The sequence below is a fragment of the Myodes glareolus genome, chromosome 8 (genome assembly GCF_982192425.1).
Source record: "Myodes glareolus chromosome 8, mMyoGla1.1, whole genome shotgun sequence".
Taxonomy (NCBI): domain Eukaryota; kingdom Metazoa; phylum Chordata; class Mammalia; order Rodentia; family Cricetidae; genus Myodes; species Myodes glareolus.
In genome coordinates this window covers 34,441,805-34,460,831 of record NC_142033.1, presented here as the reverse complement: position 1 = coordinate 34,460,831, position 19,027 = coordinate 34,441,805, and the positions used below count along the sequence as shown (strand labels likewise).

At 44.0% G+C, this 19,027-nt stretch overlaps 1 protein-coding gene across 10 annotated transcripts in view; it reads right to left on the bottom strand.

Moving 5' to 3' along the window:
• Positions 1-19,027, bottom strand: part of Fryl (FRY like transcription coactivator) — a 237,554-nt gene that overhangs the window by 112,143 nt on the left and 106,384 nt on the right. For all 10 annotated transcript variants that reach the window (XM_087908964.1, XM_087908963.1, XM_087908958.1 and 7 more), the window contains one exon: positions 10,081-10,280. In XM_087908964.1, coding sequence (XP_087765090.1) covers positions 10,081-10,200 — 120 coding nt within the window. In that variant the 5' untranslated portion in view covers positions 10,201-10,280. The remainder of the gene's footprint in view (positions 1-10,080; positions 10,281-19,027) is intronic.

Sequence of the window (19,027 nt, the reverse complement as noted above, 5' to 3'; positions counted from 1 at the left end):
CTCATTTGAAAAAAAAAAAAATCAAAAAATAAACATAATATTAAGTGATGCTTTCAGAAATGAGCTAGTTTAAGGTGGAGTGGCAGACTGTCTAGTTCTATGACTGAAACTGTTTAGAGAAGAAACAGCAGTGGGTAGGCTGCCTGCGAGCTCTAGAAAATGCATTTATTGCCCCCTCCCTCCCCAAAACATCACTTAGGTGTACACACACTGCTAAGTTAGTTTTCCTCGGTGTCTAATTACTTCCCTCTTCGAGGATGGCTGGTGGAGGTATTGGCATTTTGTACACCAACTCTATTTTTAAAAACAGATTTATGTTTTTATAATTTATTTATCTTTAATTTTATGTGCATTGGTGTTTTGCCTGCATGTGTGCCTGTGTGAGGGTGTCAGAAGCCTTTAGACTGCAGTAACAGGCAGGTATGAGCTGCCATGTGGGTGCTGGGAATTGAACTCAGGTCCTCTAGAAGAGCAGCCAGTGCTGAGCCACTTGTTTTATGTGTGTATCTGCACACGAGTGCAGGTGCAAGCAGAGGTCAGAGGTGTGGAACCCCCAGACAAGGCTTTACAGGCAATTCACCCTCCGCTAACCCTCCCTCCAGCAGATGTCTCTGGCCTCTGCGAGCACCTTCACTCTCGGGCACACGCCTATACACAGACACATACCAATGAAATGGAAATAATAAAACAAGTCTTAAAGATGTACAGGACTCATTAAGTCTGTATCTTGATGACTGCAGTTGGTTAGAACACATCAGCAATAAACCCAGTCACCACTAATGTATCAAGGCCGCACTGAAGAAATCAAGGCACCTCCCTGTGGTGTCACTGGACCACCAGCAAACCCAGACCGAAATTCTCTACTTTCGTCTCCCTGTGCCTCCCATCAGCCTGTCATCTGTTGTAGGAGTCTGGATCTGTGCCTGCCTGAAGGCTGTCTTGTGACTTTGTCCCCATGTCTGTTTGTCCCTGCGTGTCTGTGTTGTGTTGGATCTGTGAGAGAATGTGAGTGTTCCAAACAAAGGGCCTCACTCTGTATTTACTGAACAGCGCAGAAAGCATCACATGGGGAAGGGATGAGGGACACTGTACAAAAGTCTTTAACAGAGTTTCCAAGGGATTAAGTCACTGACTCCAACTGACCAAAATAACAAGTATTACAAGCACCCCTGTTTATCAAGCACTAGCAGTATCTTATGTTCAATATTTACAGTAGATATTCATACATGAGAAATTTTGGGCTTATTTGATATTTCCTGCAAATGATTAGCAGAACACTCGTGGATTACTGTGGGTCAGGGGCAAGGAAGAGTACAAAACTTAAGATCATATCTATGCATTAGCTTAGGGAAACCCAAGGCAAGGAAGGTTGGCTGTTACACTCTTCCCTTCAAGGCAGGTTAACCAGGCTGAGCACACAATAGGACAGCAGTCCTAAGCCTTAAGTGAGCTTAAAGTGTATCATTATACTTTAATACTGTGAGGTCCGGCGAAAGTTCTCTCAGAATGGAAGAGACAGTTTCAGAATATAGTATTCCCCAACACTGAGAAGCAAGAAGTTTCAAAGGGATGTCACCTAAGATGAGTAAAGACCACAGTTTCTTATACTGTTTAAGAACAACAAAGACAACAAAACCTTCCAACCATAATTGCTAAGCAAAAGAAAAGAATGTCTTAATGCTGAGTGGATTTGGACTGAACTACTTAGACAGGAGTTTCCCATCTAAAACTTTCTGGATTCCAGTAATGCTCATTTTATATATTTAGACTTAGGTGTTCAGTATGAGAGGCTGATATCATACATTGAAAGGTTTTACACTGGAGCTGGGGATATAGCTCCGTGGTATGGAGTGTGTGCTTCCCACACACACAGCCCTGGATGTGATGCCCCACACCACCAAAAGGAAACAAGATGTTCCAAGCCTGCGAACACCCACAAGAAGCTCATGGTTAATAGAAGGAAATCATTTTTCTCTGGTAAAGTGCCTGTGCTCCTGTAAGCAGCTCTAAGGAAACTCACTGGGTTATTAATAAAAATAAAAACATGAAAGCAAAGGGGAGATTAGTTTGGAAGAGGAAGGCGATTATGGAGAGTGGGACAAAAGGGCAGTGTGGAGTGAGGATGACCAAAAGACATTCTGATGGAATACAAATGAAGACGGTATGAGACCAGTATAGTTATACACAGTATAACTGTGTATAGTTAATATATACCAATAAAACATAAGAATACAGAAACAAAAGTCTGTGACTGTTTAGATTTTGCTATAAAAGTTTACCACCTAAGATATAAGGCAAGAAGTATATTACAGAAATGTTAATTTGTTCTTTCACAAAAATATGGTATTTGTTCTCTGAGGGAGAAATCTATATGATGGCTATATTTTGTGGACTGTATGCTTCAACAGACAAAGAACAATCAAAAACAGGGAGTTTTTTTCCCTCTTCTATCCTGTCTTGCTTCACTCCCACTGTGTGCATTGCTCATGCTTTAGCCCTAGATTCTAAGATGCAGGCACTATGATGCATTGGGGATATAAATTAGGCAAATCAATGAGTCCCAGCCTTCAATGAGTTTAAGAGTATTCTAATACAATTCTAAGGCAGTACTTGTGAGATCCTGGTTCCTTCCCTCCCTCCCCCTCTCTGTCTCTGTCTCTGTCTCTCTCTCTTACACACACACATACACACACACACACACACACACACACACACACACACTGGTTCCTTCCCTACCATTCAGACACACACGCACACAACCTAAAGAATCATACCAGTATGTAAGTACAAATTGAGGCAAGTATTGAGAACAAAAACTAAATGCTCTCTGAGACTGCTCAATAAGACTTATTTAATTGGTGGGCTGAAGAGGTAGGGTCTACCCTTCCCCAAGTGGAGAGGCACTATCCAATCAGCTGAGGGTAGACTGCATTGAGAAATACATATACTTATTTGTGACTGATTCCTGTTAAAATAAAATCACAAGTCTATATACCACAGTTATAAAGAAACCCTTTACAAGTGACAGGATCCAAGACTCCTGAGATCACTGAACTCCAAATATATCCTTTCTTCCTATTTGTGTTGGCAGAGGTTTCTGTCCCGTCTGGTCCCTCAGCCATTCAGTCCCAAAGAGACACACAGAGGTCTACATTAATTATAAACTGGTTGACCTATTAGCTCAGGGTTCTCATTAACTTTATAACTTACATTAACCCATAATTCTTGTCTGTGTTAGTCACATGGCTCGGTACTTTTTATCAGCGAGGCCTTCTCATCTTGCGTCCTCTGTTCTCATTGACAACTGCGGGCTGAGCCTTTCCTCTTCCCAGAATTCTCCTGTTCTGATCACCTTGCCTATGCTTCCTGCCTGGCTACTGGCCAATCAACATTTTATTAAACCAATACAAGTGACAAACCCTTACAGAGTACAAGATCATTGTCCCACAGCATATGTGTTTATGAAGACGGGTGCTAAGACCCATTATAAAGTAGGCACAGTAGAAGTGATGTGTGTGTGTGTGTGTGTGTGTGTGTGTGTGTGTGTATGTGTGTGTGTGTGTGTTTCAGGTGGCAAGGATGGTTAACAGACATGAAAAATGATAGGCTGGCAGAGTGTGTGGTGTGCATGCCTGTAATCCTAGCACTCTAGCATAGACAGGAGGAGCCGGAGTTTGAGGTTACTCTCAGCTACATAGTGGATTCAAGGCCAGTCTGGGCTCCATAAAATATTGTCTCAAGAAAAGAAATTTGTACTTTCCTTTTTTGGAAGTATTTCTACTCTTCTATGATTTTATTTTAAAGATTATTTGTTTTTATCTTACATGTTTGAATGTTTTGACCTTGTATATTTCTGTGCACCGTGCATGCCTGGTGCCCACATAAAGTCAGAAGATGGCATTGGATCCTTTGGAACCAGACTTTTATTTGGTTGTGGGCCACCATGTGAGTGCCGGGAACTGAAGTGCTCTTAACCACTGAGCCTTCTCTCAGTCCTCAAATTTCATTAATATAAAAATTAAGCTGGGCGGTGGTGGCACACGCCTTTAATCCCAGATCTAGGGAGGCAGAGGCAGGTGGATCTCTCTGAGTTCTAGGCCAGCCTGGTCTACAAGAGCTAATTCCAGGACAGGCTCCAAAGCCACAGAGAAACCCTGTCTTGAAAAACCAAAAAAACAAGCAAACAATAATAATAATAACGATTCTAAGGTTTAAAATACTTTAAAGTCTATCTTGCTTTGAACCTACTAAGATAACAGCAAAAACAACCTTCATAGAGATTCAAACCAAAGCTACACAGAGAAAGAGAGAGCAGGTAAAAAGTGTCAGGATAATATCTCACCAAACAATGACAGTTTCCACCTAGGGAGGCAACAGATGTTGCTCCTGCCTTGGGTCACAGTCACCCCATCCAGCGACATGCTGAGTGCCTTACACTCTGGAGATACAACCATGGAAAAACCAGAAATGAGCCCCACCCTCATGCAGCTGACCACAAACTGAGAGCATAGCAGGAATCTATGTGAAGGACAGACAAGGATGGGAGGGACAGATTTCAGACAGAAATGACTGAGGAGACAATGTCATTTGAGCACAGCCACAGGGAAGCTTGCCGGCAGAGAGTGAAGGTAACCCAGTTGACGTTCTTGGGCTTCAAAGGGCTCAGGACTTGGAGAGTGAAGACAAAACCAAGAGGGTTGAAGATGAGGCACAGTGCTGACCCACCAGGCACAAAACCCAGGATTCGACTTCTCTTGTAGACCAGGCTGGCCTCGAACTCACAGAGCTCCGCATGCCTCTGCCTCCCAAGTGCTGGGATTAAGGCATGAGCCGCCACCACCTGGCTGGACAAGTGTTTTGAAGGAGTGCCTGAATCAGCTTTTGAGTCTCCTTCACCCACCTGAATTTGGGGGGTAGTGATACTTTTACAGTAGACACAGGGCCTTCCTTAGCGAAGGTCAAAACGGAGAGGTACCAGCTGTGGGAACACAACAGCAGATGAGGTCTCACCCCAAAGACGGGCGACTGATTACAGCCAAACCCCACCATGCTGAATGTGCTGGGTTGAACAAGAATGGCCCACACCGTCTCATATATCTGAGTGCTTAGTCATCAGGAGAGACACTATTAGAAACAGTTTGGAGGTGTGGCTCTTTTGGAGAAGATGTGGCCTTGTTGGAGAAGTGTGCCACTGGAAATGGGCTTCAGGGTTCAAAAACCTATGCCAGGCCTAGTCTATGTCTCTGTCTCTCTCTCACTCTCTGCCAGAAGATTAGGATGCAGCTCTCAACTGTTTCTTCAGCACCATGTCTGCCATGCTTGACCATGCTACTCACTATGATGATAATGGACTAAGTCTCTGAAAATTGGGACCTATAAGCAAGGTCCCTATTAATACGTTCCTTTATGAGAGTTGCCATGGTCTTCACAGGTCTCTTTAAAGTAGGAACACAGACTCAGAACACAATCCAAAACCAAAACTGTCCCATTCAGGATAGATACTGCAGGTCTTCCCATGAGACCCTGAGTAGCCTCTAGAGGAAGAGCTGACAGAGCCCATCCCAGGGTCTACATGGGAAGATCATGTGTGTGTGCACTGCTCCTACACTCAGAGCTTTAGAGCATCATTCATGAAAAGAGCATGCTAAAGTCTACATGCCAGGGCTGGAGAGATGGCTTAGCCGTTAACAGCACTGACTGCTATTGCAGAGGACCCGGGTCCAGTTCCCAGTACCTGCGTGGTGGCTTACAACCACTCATAACTCCAGTTCAAGGACCTGATGCCCTCTTTTGGCCTCCACTGACCGCAGGCCCACAGTACACACACACACATGCAGGCAAACAACTCATATACATAAAAACTGAATAAGTAAATCTTTTAAAATTATTTTGGAAAGCATGCCAGCAGATGGTAAAAACAAACATAAAGATGCAGTGGAACAAACTCAAAATAAAACGAGAATATTTAATATTCTCAAATAACAAGTAAATCAGAGAGCTTTTGAGATGCGGGCCCTGAAACAAGGCACAAGGTCTGAATCAGCCCGTGACAGGCTAACATCTTGTCTTCCATCTTCTTTCTAGCCACTGACAATGGACACAATTAACAGGTAAGCCTGGAAAGGCCTGGAAAGCCAAGAGTCATCCATCTCAGCAAAAATTCTTGGATTGCCTAGCACGTAGGCTGCGATTTCAATCACTGCCTGCCCTTCTGAAATCTTCCTCCTAACGCGCAAATGAAATTAGGGGGAGAAAATTAAGCCCAGCTCCTCCTCGATGGCCTCTGTAGCCTTCTTTTATTTCCATTCCTTCCACGGGAATGAAGAAAACTGATTCTATCATTTTCCTGCAGATTAGGTTCCTGCGACTTCTCTGCAGCCTGCTGTTCTGACTGACCAGGAGCCAGGTCAGCATTGTCCACTTGACAAGCCCTGGGGGCTGTTGTGCTCAGACGGAAGCTTGGGAGGCTTTTCTAGAAGAACCCAGGGAGCCCCGTGGCCGGCTGCTTATTATCTTCAAAACAGGTGAAAGCACCGGAAACTACGCCTACACACTGCCACAGGGTTGGGGTCCGTGTGTCTTCATTATCATGATGCTATGGATTTACAATCTATCTAGACCTGGATAGAAATACAAACTAAGCTGCCTGACCTAGATAAGGAGGAACTGCTTCGGTAAGTGGATGTCACAGGTAAAAATCTATACGCTGTGGTGAAGGTTCAGGGGCATTCTTGGTACGGCAGGGTAAAGAGGCAGGAACACCCTTCGCTCAAGGTGTGACAAAGGGACAGCAGCACCCATGCTACAGTAGCATCTCTTTTAAAAGACTCATTTATTTTTATCTTAGTATACAAGTGTTTAGCCTGCAGGTACGTCTTGTGAGGGCGACAGATTCTCTGGAACTGGAGTGACAGAAGGTTACTAGCCACTGTGGGTACTGAGAACCAACCAGGTCCTCTGCAATAGCAGCCAGTGTGATGTGGGATTCCCTTTTGTATGCTGTGAATAGGACTGGTTAATTAATAAGGAAACTACTTTGGACCTACAGCAGAGCAGAACTTAGCTAGGCGGGAAAACTAAACTGAATGCTGGGAGAAAGAGGTGGGATGAGAGAGAAGCCATGTAGTCCCGCTGGAGACAGACACACCAAAACTTAAAACCGGTAAGCCACTGCCACGTGGCAATACAAAGATCAATGGAGATGGGTTAAATTAATATGTAAGAGCTAGCCAATAAGAAGATAGAGCTAATGGATCAAGCAGTGATTTAATCAATACAGTTTCTGTGTGATTATTTCGGGGCTGAGCGGCTGGGAACCAACAAGTGGTTCCTTACAACACCAGTGCTCTTAACTGTTGAGCCCTCTCTCCAGGCTCTCAGGATGGAAGTATAACTTTATAATCTCATTTTAGGATTATGTAGCAGGTACCCCTGAAATAACCTGCTAAATGAATGAGTAAAGCAGCATTGACTATTCTGAAGGAAGATATATTAGAAGCTCTGCCTTCAGCAGTGGCACTGAGTCTTCTTAGGTACACAGTGCCTATTCGGGCTGAATTGAAGGTAAAGTGTAAGCTTTGGTGAGATACCTACACCACAGGCCATCCTGCAGTCGACACCTGGATCCTGCCAACACGTAACCCTCACCAAGGAAGACAAATAACCAACCATGATACAACATAGTCATACATATGTGTATATGTCCATGCTGTTATATACATATGTATATATGTGCATAAATACATATTGACATTATGTACATTATGTACAAATTAAAAGGAAATGACTTTTAATTTAGAGATTTGGTCATATTAGGTAAACTTCTCATACATCCTTTCACTCTCAAGACCTTAAGAATTTCAAAACCATAATTCTGTCAAGAATATGGAGTATTGGAGACTTGATAGGACCATAACATATGAAACTGGTGGTGTTTTTTTCAGTGTGTGGTGCAAGAAGAAAACTAAAGACAGGTGATGGGTCCTGGTCATTCGACACACTACAAAACTCTCTGAAACTTATCATAAGATTTTTCTTCCTTTTCTTAATTATGAGCTATTGAAGATGGCTCTATAGCTATTCATTATATCATTAAAAGAGCACTGAAAAGAAAAATCAAAATTTTGTTGATTAAGCATATTTATAATTAAAACTTATGGTTATTAATTATATCAGTAAGTTTTATAATTCTTATGTCTTGAAACTCTAAGCCAGGCATAGTGGTGCATGCCTCTTATCCCAGCACTTGGGGGGCAAAAGCAGGGGGATCTCTGAATTTGAGGACAGACTGGTTTCCATAGTGAGTTCCAGGGCAGCTAGGGCTACCTGGTGAGATTCTGTCTCGAAAAAACAAAAACCAAAGTAAGAAAACACTTAATATGACGCAGTGCTATAAAACACGCATGTGTCTGTGTGCCGGTATAAGAAAAGCATTAATTTGATGTGCAAAATGTAATTCCAGAATGGTTTAAGTGGAATGGACTATATACACAGTTCTGGAATACACATCCGGCTGACTTTGGAACCCCGTAACACATCATCTCACTGGTACTTTTACCGAGGAGCTTCCTGGACTTAGTGACTAGGAAGGAACTCACCTTAGTGATCAGTTTCATACCTAAGAAAATTCAGAGCGTGTGTGCTGATGCCGCCTTCCACTCTCCTAGGGCATCAATCTTCCTCTCTTGTGCTCCGTCCTGAGACAGCACACAGGTCCCAAAGTCAATACTATGCCTCACTCCACCACTTCCTGGCCTTTGGCCTCAGGAGAGCAACAATCCCTGCCAAGTTCCACCTGGCAGTGAACGCCTACCCCTAATCCAGTCGGGTAGGAGTCAGCGTGCTGCAGCAGCTACAGTCTCGATCTTCATCAGCCTCGGTCCCTAGCCCTGCGCGACACATATTCACTCCCTTCAAACCCGCAGGGCAACACAAGCGCTTTCTGCATCCCCAGTGCTACCTGACCAAGTAACATCCCAAAGCTAAGCCTGTTCTCTTAACGACCAGGCTGCCTTACACAAATCCAATCACCTCGCCTCATTTAATTCGGACTGTCTGGGTATTTGGCAATGATACGTCTACTCAGTCCTTAACTTCTTTTGGTATCAGTGTTCTTTCAGCTTCGAGGTCGAAGATGCCAACAATCACCATCTCTTAGGAGATCTCCGAAAGAATTCCCAACCACCAATCAAGCCATTCCACATGACCAGATCGCCAGTAAGTCTAGTTTAATACACTCGAACGAAAAATGCTCTTATTCACCTAAGGGCTTCAAGAGGCTCCCGTGTACTTTATGGGAGCCAAGTCAGTGCACTGCCACCTTCTAAGATCCCAAACAACTGCCACTCTTAACTAACTCCAGGACTGCTCCTCCTTAATCCACCTCAAATGCCACTGAGTCTGCTACTGCTTTCTCTTCTGCTTTTAAGGCCCTGCTTCATGCCAGCCCGAACTACGTACAACTGTCTCCTTGTGTAGCAGGCCGTGCTCTTGATCACAATCCTGGTCTCTAACTGCAGGATCTTACCTACATATTTATTTTGGGCAGTCCTCATCACAGCCTCCAACCACTTCTCATGTAATATTAGTGTAAAAATATGTATGTCAGCTACGGCGGCACATGTCTCCCTCCAATCCTCGCACTTGGAAAGCACAATTGGGTCAGGAGTTCAGGGTCATCTCTGGCAATATAGCAAGTCCAAGGTCAACCTGAACCACATGAGACCTTGACTCAAAAATCATAATTAAAAGAACGAGACGCTGACTAGGGTAAGCTTGCTATAGCCTTTACACCGATCTGTAGACTAGTCCAGTCCAGCTTCTCTTTTCTGTCCTGTTAGGTTTTAGTGAGCCAGGCGATTTCCACCTGTGCAGCCACTTCTTCCCTTACTTATCTCTACGAATTTATCAGAGCGGATTCTGAAGCCGCTGCTGCTGTCAGGATCAGCACTTTACAACAATCCTAGCCCTTAAATGTGTTCAAGGATATTATTCCCTTCCAAAAATGCGTATTATACCAGCTAATGCAAAAGTTAAAAAAAAGAAAAGAAAGAAATGAGATTTATAGACGGTTCTACTCACCAAGGGTTCGGCCATTACAACTTCAATTTTCTTTTCAGCTTGAACAGCAAATTCTGCAAAGAGGCTCTTGATGACATATTCACCAGGCTTGACATCGGGGTCAATCGTGATGTTTGACATGATGCTCTTCTTTCTTCCCGAAGTGGGATGCAGGCTGGAGGCGGCGCAGAACTTATTCACTTTGCTGACTGGAGCTGAAGCTAAAAGTCAGAGAAACAAAAGAGCCCTGTATGAAAAACTGGCTCCGCGGAGCCTACTCCATCCACCTCACGGAACACGCATCTCGCCAACCCCTCCCTGATCTCGTCTCACTTAGCATTCTCTCCCTGGTTCCCTTTCCAGGTTTGCTGCTCTAACGTCTGCCTAGCCACACGTTGTGTTTACTACGCACTGCAATTTCTCACTTTGTTCATGTGACTTCCAAACGTCAGGCGTTCTCATTTGGGCCTAGATGATTCCCCTGTACCTAGAAGTGCCTGGCACACTGCAGGTGCATGACAAATACTTACTGAAAAACTGGACTCTGGTCAGATTGTCCTGACCTGTGGGTTCTCAACCTGTGGGCCGCGACCCCTTTGGCAAACCTCTATCTCCAAAAATATTCACATTATGATTCATAACAGCAGCCAAATCACGGGTATGAAGTAGCAACAAAAATAACTTTATGGTTGGGGGCATCACCACAACACTAGGAACTGTGTTAAAGGGCTGAAGCGTCAGCGAGGTTGAGAACCAATGTGCTAGAGCAATGAAGAAAATTAAAGAGAAAGCGAAACAAGTACATGAAACAGGAGTGGGATTGGGAGCCGAAAGATGCTACCTCGGGAAGCATGTGCACGAAGGCCGGAGAAGCCACCCCGAGGTGCAGGCCTAAACGAGGGCAAGGGGAGCAGAACAAAGCAGTGGGGACAGAACACACGTGGGCAGAAGGACAAGGGCGGGCCCGGGGTGGAGGGGGATGAGAGGAGGGTCAGCACGCGGAACACAGAGGGCCCTTTAGGACGCCGTGAAGAGCCTTTCCGTGCAAAGTATTAAAGTGAAGAGGGGTTGGATCTGACTTGTCCTTGTAAACCTCTCTGGCTCCTCTGGAGAAGGAGTCTGAGAAAACCAGACATGGCACCAGGGATGCCAGCCCAGAAATCCAAGTGAGATGACTGAGCTTGGTACAGAGGATGTGGAAAGGAAAGGCTCTGAGCTTCGCCCAGTTCCTGTGCTGAAGTGAGGCGCAGGAGCCAACAGTAACTCACAGTATCTCACTAGACCGACTCAGAGGACGCTGGGCCGTCTAACTCAGACGATGTGCTGTCTGGAAGGAGTAAGGCCTCTGGGGCTGGATGGAAACAGTGCAAGACTATCTCACGCCTGCCGATAACTCAACTGGTCACGTCCATCTTCCCAGCCTGAGGCTGAATACGGACCACTCTACAGTAGCAGGCATGACTTCTCCTGGCCTGGCGTGCCCAGACAGAAGTCTGTGCTTCTATTCTACCAACTGATCTCCAGCTCCTGCCCTCTCCATAGAAGGAGCTGTCATTTGATTAACTCCATCCCTAAAACGGGGAGGCAGAACACAGTGGCTCAAACACTGAATAGCTATGGATGCATATATTACGATAGGACAGCAAATTTGCCCCAAAAGATATCAATTCAAAGCCTAAATTGCATTTTTAGGTCAAAGAAGAATTGAGTCTAAGCAGGGCATAGTGGCATATGCCTGCAATTCCAGCACTCAGAGGGCTGAAGGAGTCAGGATCATGAGTTCAAGACCAGTGGGGTAGAAAAGCAGTCGCTAAGCCAGCTTGGGCCACACGGTGATGGTGGTGGGGGAGGGCATCTCAAAAAATTAAAAATCCTGTTCTGTAAAATACAGCATGGAAAAATTTACTTGCAAAATAAATTTCCCAAAAAAATGCAATAATCTGAAGATTACTACAAACTGCTAATATCGAACCGAAAAACAAGCACCTTTTATTAGCACCAAGTTAAAACACATTTTGTATTCTAGAATTAAAATTGTATCATAAAAACAATCCATGACAAAAATTTGCAGTCCTTGGAACACAGCACACATTATTTCCAACAATGACCTGCTTGTCTCTGATGCATTACGATCCAACATTGTGCATTATTAAGGAGGGAATCCGTCAACAAGTGTCACTGTGGAAAAAGTTGCAGATCTTAAATTCTAGAAATTATTTTTGGCTCCATAAGAGCCGCAGACACTTGTCATCTCAAATGGCCATCACTGCTGTCTACTCGCTTCCAACGGAACCGTGGTAAAAGCTCTAAGACAGCGGATCTCAACCCGTGCATCGCGCCCCTTCCGGGGTGGCAGATCAGATATCCTGCATATTTTTACATTGTGATTCATAACGTAGTAAAGTCATGGTTATGAAGTAGCAGTGAAATAATGTTCCGGTTGAGGGTCACCACAACGTGAGGAGCTGTACTAAAGGGTCACAGCATCAGGAGGTTGAGAGCCTCCTGTGATCATGACGTGTGAAGGACATGTGTCAAGGAAATCAAAGTTCCAGGAAAAACTTCATTTCTAAGTTGAAAACTCGAAAATTTACCAATACCAAGTTTTTATGATTAAGCATGTTAAAACAATATTTCAGTTTATCTTTTAGTGTGCCTTTAGCCAATGGTTGTTGTATTTACGACTACAAAATTAAGTGTGTGTGGTGGGGAGAATCTTCCGGTTGAAATGTCAGGCCATTAAACATCCGAATAACAGAGGGTTAGAAATGAACCTAATTTTTCATAGCGCAGTGAATTGAATGCTGCACGAGCAACAGAGATAATATGACCCAAAAATACCAAACGGCACGAAAAAGTATACAAAAGACAACCTCAGATTCAAACAACAACAACAAGAAGATATTCACACAACCAAACTGGAAGGCAGGAAAATACTGCAGCATATCATCCAGAGAATTAATCGCTCTCATAGCCATTCACAAAGCACAAATGAATGACTTAGAAAACTACCAGTGCCTTCAAATAGACAACAGGACAGAAGATAATGAACAAGTATAAGGATACGTAAGTAAAAGCCCAAAAAGCACAAAGTAATGCTCGGCTGTACTGATTTTCTAATAACAAGTAAGAACTAGACATTCGTCTTCTGGCAAAGTGCTGGGAGGGCCAGACAGAGCAAGCCATGGGGAGCAAGGCTGTAGGCGATAGGTATCCTCCATGGCCTCTCCATCAGGTCCCGCCTCTGTGCTTGGCTTTCTACCCTGACTACCCCCAGGGATGGACTGTTTACTATAAGCTAAAGTGAAATAAACCATTTACCTACCCTCAAGTACCTTTTGGTCATGGTATTTTATCATGTTAACAGAAACCCTAGCCAAGATATGCATGACACTTGACTGCCTGAGTTAAATATTTTAAAAAGTTAAAGAAGAAGATTTCATGTTCTAGTATTTAAAATTTTAATTATGTATATGTATGTCTGGTCGTACACATGAGTGCAGTGCTCAGGGAGGCCACTAGAGGGTGCTGCCTCCCCTGGAGCTGGAGATACAAATGGTTGTAAGTCAGCCAATATAGGTGCTGGGAACTGAACTCATGTTCTCTAGATAAACTCTCAACCACTGAGTCATCATCTCTCCAGCCCAAACAGTAGTATTTCTCTACATGAAATTATAGAATCATGTCCATGAAGGAATAAAAGCATAAATGTTAAAGTGTAAGTTTAAAGAACATGGCCCAGGCTTGAATTACAAACAGAAGAATCTAATGTCACATTAAACACTCTTGGAATATAAACCTACTGACCACAAATAACCATATTAGAATAAAGCAAGTATTAAATGTTTTATATTTCAGCACTTTTATTCTTTACTTCACTCTCTACAGCACTGTGCTGATAGAGTATACATAATAAAACAGCTGTCATATTAATAAAACACCTCTACCCTGAAAAATTCAGATTCAGTCAAAGGGAAAAGGCAAGTAAAAAGAGACATAGCCCTTGAACTGTGTGTACCTGAGGTCATTCTAAGAGTGGGTTTCGGGGCTGTTTGAACACATGGCTCAATAGGCAAAGTGTTTGTTCTCAGCCTGAGGACCAGACTTCAATCCCCAGCACCCATGTAATGCCAGGTATGGAGGTATGCATCTGTGATGCCAGTGCTAGGGGGCGAGTAGAGACAAGGGGTGTCCCTACAGCTCACTGGCTGGCCAACCTCACCCAATCAGGGAGCTCCAGGTTCAGTGAGAGACTTTCTCAAAAATAAGATGGAAGGTAATTTAGGAAGGTACCCAACATCACCTCTGGTCTTTACACACACATTTATGCACTCATGTACACGTGTGCATGCACGTGTGTGTGTGCGCACACACACACACACACACACACAAACATACTCCTCTGTAGGTACAGGTTTATACACCTCAGATACATACAGCTCACATACTTACATAGAGGTTTATGTGATATGGAAATTTATGGCACCATAGAGTTGCTTACTATTATAATCATTATTGCTTATACCAACCTGACAATCAGTTTTAATAACACCCAAGGGAAAAAGGGTGTAAGGTAAATGTGGCCTTAGAACAAGAATTAAAAACAACAACAATAAAGACTTCACAAGTCAAAAGCAAACTAGTTTAAAAAGCAAACCCAGACCAGAGAGTGATTTCATGGCCACCAATGAACAGATTCTAAAGTTTGTACGGCAAGAGAAATAGCTCAGGCAGCACAGGCAGTACAATGTGGCAGGAGAATAAGGCCTGGGCACTGACGCTACCTGACTTCCGGGCTTATTATAAAGCCACAGTCATCAAGGCATTGTGCTGCTGGCAAAGGAAGAGACAAATAGATCAGTGGGCAGAACAGACAGCCCAGAAATAGACCCACACAAGTACAGTCCACTGATCTCTGACAAGGGAGCAAAGGCAAGGCAGCAAACAGGGGCTTTCAACACAAGCGGCTGCAACAGCCCAACACCCACATGCCTAAGAAAAAAAGCAAAAGAATTTAAACAGAACTTTTAGCTTCCACAAAAAATGGAACACACAGACCTAAACATGAAATGCAAAAACTCTATTATCTCCTGGGAGACGGGAGAAAAATCTAGGTGATCTTGATTTCAGTGTTGCCTGTTAGACACACGCCAAAGACAAGATCCACGAATGGAAAGAGGAAAACTTATTAACAACACTAGTGACACCAAAAAAAAAAAAAAATTAAAAAAAAATCAATGACAAAGATCAAAAGACTAGCCCCAAGGAAGAAAAAAAATCTAATAAAGAATTTGCTTGCAAAATATATAAACAACAATGGTAAAAAAGAAAAAAAGAACCCAACATAAAAACAGGCACTTCACAAAGACACACAGATGCCGGGCGAGAAGATGCCCATCCCAATAACGTCCCGAAGAAACTGTCAACAGCAAAGTATCACCACACAGCTCCTGGAGCGGCGGAGCCCCCAGGCCGACTACGTCTTACAGGAAGGGAGACAAGCAGGAACAGAACTGTCATTCATTGCTGGTGGTGAGTCTAGACGGGGCAAACCACGTGAGAAGAAGGCTCGGTAGTTTCTTACAAAACTGAACATGCACTTCCTGTAATACCTTTGCCTCTGCTCCTGTTTTTCACACGGAGGAACTAAACGGTCCGTCCATGCCACAACCTGCACACTGCTTACACTTAATATGCAACAGCTTTGATCGAGGTCACCGGAATAGACGCAACCAACCAAGATATTCTTCAGTGGGCGGGTGGAGGCAGCCACACAAGGGGCTACTGCTTGGCACTTTCATGAAGCTAGACACTGAACCACCAAAACCAGAAGAATCTTCCTAAGATTACTACATTATTTACTTATTGTGTATGTGGTGGGGAGAGGGTGTTCCATGCCATTGTATCCATTTGGAGGTCTGAGAACAATCCATGAGAGTCAATTCTCTCCTTTGACCATGTGGGTTCCAGGCACTGAACGCAAGTCACCAGGCTCCGCAGCACCTGTCTTTACCCACTGAGCCATCCTGCCTTCCAAGATGGAAGGATCTCAAAGTATACTATTCAGTGGGCAACCACTCAACTAAATTCCTGGGGGAACCAAACCGAGGAGTAAGCTGGTTCTAAATCAGTCTCAATCTCAACTTCTCTCTCTCCTTCCTTCTTTGCATGGTTTTTTTTTTTTTTTTTTTGGTTTTTGTTGTTGCTGTTTTGTTTGTTTTGTTTTTGAGACAGGGCTTCTCGGTGTAGTCCTACCTTTCCTAGAACTCGCTCTGTAGACCAGGTTGGCCTCGAACTCAAAGATCCACCTGTCTCTGCTTCCCAAGTGCTGGGATTAAAGGTATGCACCACCACCCAGCTAACTAGTTCCAAATTAGTATCACTTGTCACACGGAAGAACAAATTCTGGCGCATACTCCTGCCCCAGCTTATGAGAACTTGGCATTGGTAACCTTACTGCCCCAGAACTGCGCGACTGCCAAGCACCCTTTATCCTCTAAGGTCCATCAGACTTTTTGGTTGAATCTTTTAACTTATTTACAATGCAAAGGTCTAAAAAATGAGAAAAGGCTCGCTCTGAGAGATAAACAGATCCCTGTATTTTGCTGTAACTCTTTCTTTGCTCATTTATTTATTTCATTCCAGTCTACTGTCTGCCTGGAAGTTTGTCTGGCTACTAATGCAGATTGTCTTCCAAGATTTAACTAGTTCTTCCGGGTGCGCTTACTGAAATTTTGTACTGGCTGAATCACCATAAAATAAACCAAATCCATTCTTTTTGTTGTTGTTTTTTTTCAAGACAGGGTTTCTCTGTAGCTTTGGAGCTGTCCTGGAACTAGCTCTTGTAGACCAGGCTGGCCTCAAACTCACAGAGATCTGCCTGCCTCTGCCTCCCAAGTGCTGGGATTAAAGGCGTGTGCCATCACCGCCCGGCCTAAATCCATTCTTGAATATGTGTTTGGGCTCCTCGTTCTGTGTATTAACACTCTGTTTCTCTGTCAGCTCCATGCTATTAGTTACTGTGGCTTTGGGGTAGGCTGTTAGCACCTCGTGTCAGATCTTCCTACATAACAAAATTCACTGCTACTCACACTGCTGGGGCTATACATATCTCTACATGCTAACTTAGGAAGAAAAATATAAAAAGACCATGTAGCCGGCATGGTGGTGCACAACTTTAATCCCAATATTCAGAGACTGACATAGGCACATGGGTCTCTGCAAACTTGAGGCCAGTCTGGTCTACATAGTGAGTTCCAGGTCAGCCAGGGCTGCGTGGTGAGACACTGCTTTAAAAGAGAAGGGAAGAGGAGGAAAACTAAAGTCCATGTTCAGAAGCTCAACACATCTTGTTAATTCCAATCCCTAAATTTTCTGCTTCTCTACTGTGTGAATGAAATCATCTTTCCACACTAGTTAGCGCAGTCGTTTTCCTCTCATTCAACTGTCACGGATAACATAATTAAAACTTTTGCTTGTTCTCGGAGCAGCTGTTTCAAAAATGTTTATTTATCCTAATCGAAACTATTTCCACTAAAAACAGTTTCTAAACATAGAAGTCCTGTGACATCTCTGGCATGTGTTCAATGTTTTCTATTTGAAATCTTCCACAGAAATATTCTATATTCCAAAGCTCAAGGAAAATGAGCCATCTTCTAAATAACCCATTACTTACTCTGCTAGAGAATTCCAGTTATGATGGTCTTGACTCCTTATGGAGCTCGGCTCAAGCCATCCTAAAAACCCAGAGATAAGGCAGTATTTAAAGAATATGCTGGATGTCGGGCGTGGGGCTCATGAGGCCCCACAGCGAGCTGGGAGCTGCTGCCAACTGAGGGCTGCTGGGCCAGGGAGAGTCAATTTTCTTCAGGGGTGTGGCTCTTGGTGGGTTGCCATGCTCCAGTGGCTGGCACCACACCCATGTGCATAAGAACAGCACTAAATTGACTCAGTGAGTATTTTTTTAAAAAAAAAAAAACACTTGCAAAGGTCTGGGATTAAAGGTTGAAGCAGGAGGATTGCAAACTCACTCCCTGTGTTACACAGTGAGACCTGATCTCAAATAACGTAAAAGGCAACATGGAAAGCTTTGGCAAGCACACAACTTGGCCAGAAAAGCAGTGTATGCCATGGTCCAGTCAAGCAGGGTGGTGCTGTTGACCTCAGGAAGGGACAGAGAAGCCACGGTGTTTGTACCGGGACCCTAGAAAAGCTGCCTCAGGAGTAGCCACCAAATCAGCAAGACTGCTCGAGCTTGGAAATGCAGTCATACAGATTTGTTTCAAAGGCTTTGCTGGCTGAGTGCTTCTCAGAACAGAGCTATGGGGGTACCCCCACCCCTGAAGGCCCAGCGAAACATTCCAAGGCTGCAATGGCTGTGGCTCAGGCAGGCCCAGGTTCACTGGTACTGACAGCAGAACCTGGCACCATCCAAAGGATGCCAGCTGTGCACGCATGCGGAATACTCAACTCACAGAGTGATGGCAGCTTCCACCAAGATTCCAAGTAAGTGTGAGTCCCTTCAGCTAGGCCTAAGGAGGGTGAACTGTGAAGTCTGGATACCCCCAAGAATGCAGAGGTGTCGGCATGGTACAAAACCTCCTATAGCAAGCTGCAGACAACCTGCAAAGACCTTCTATAGCAAGAGACAAGTCACATGCAATGAAGGAGGCCAGAGGAGCAAAACACCAAACCCTTGGAACTCACTCCCCCCAACATACCCGGGTTCTCCATAGGAAGCGCTAGGATTTAGTGCTGACCCTGTGCTTCTGCCCCTAGTGACTCTAACCACTTTCCTAGTTCTGGCTTCTGAAATAGCTCACTCTGTGTCCGTTCAGACATGTAACTTAGAAGTGTGTGTTCCTTTCTGATTTTTTTTGTTTTTTTTTTGTTGTTTTTTTTTTGTTTTGTTTTGTTTTGTTTTGCAGAGGCTCACAGTTGACTTTGCCTTCAGTCACAGAGGAGACCA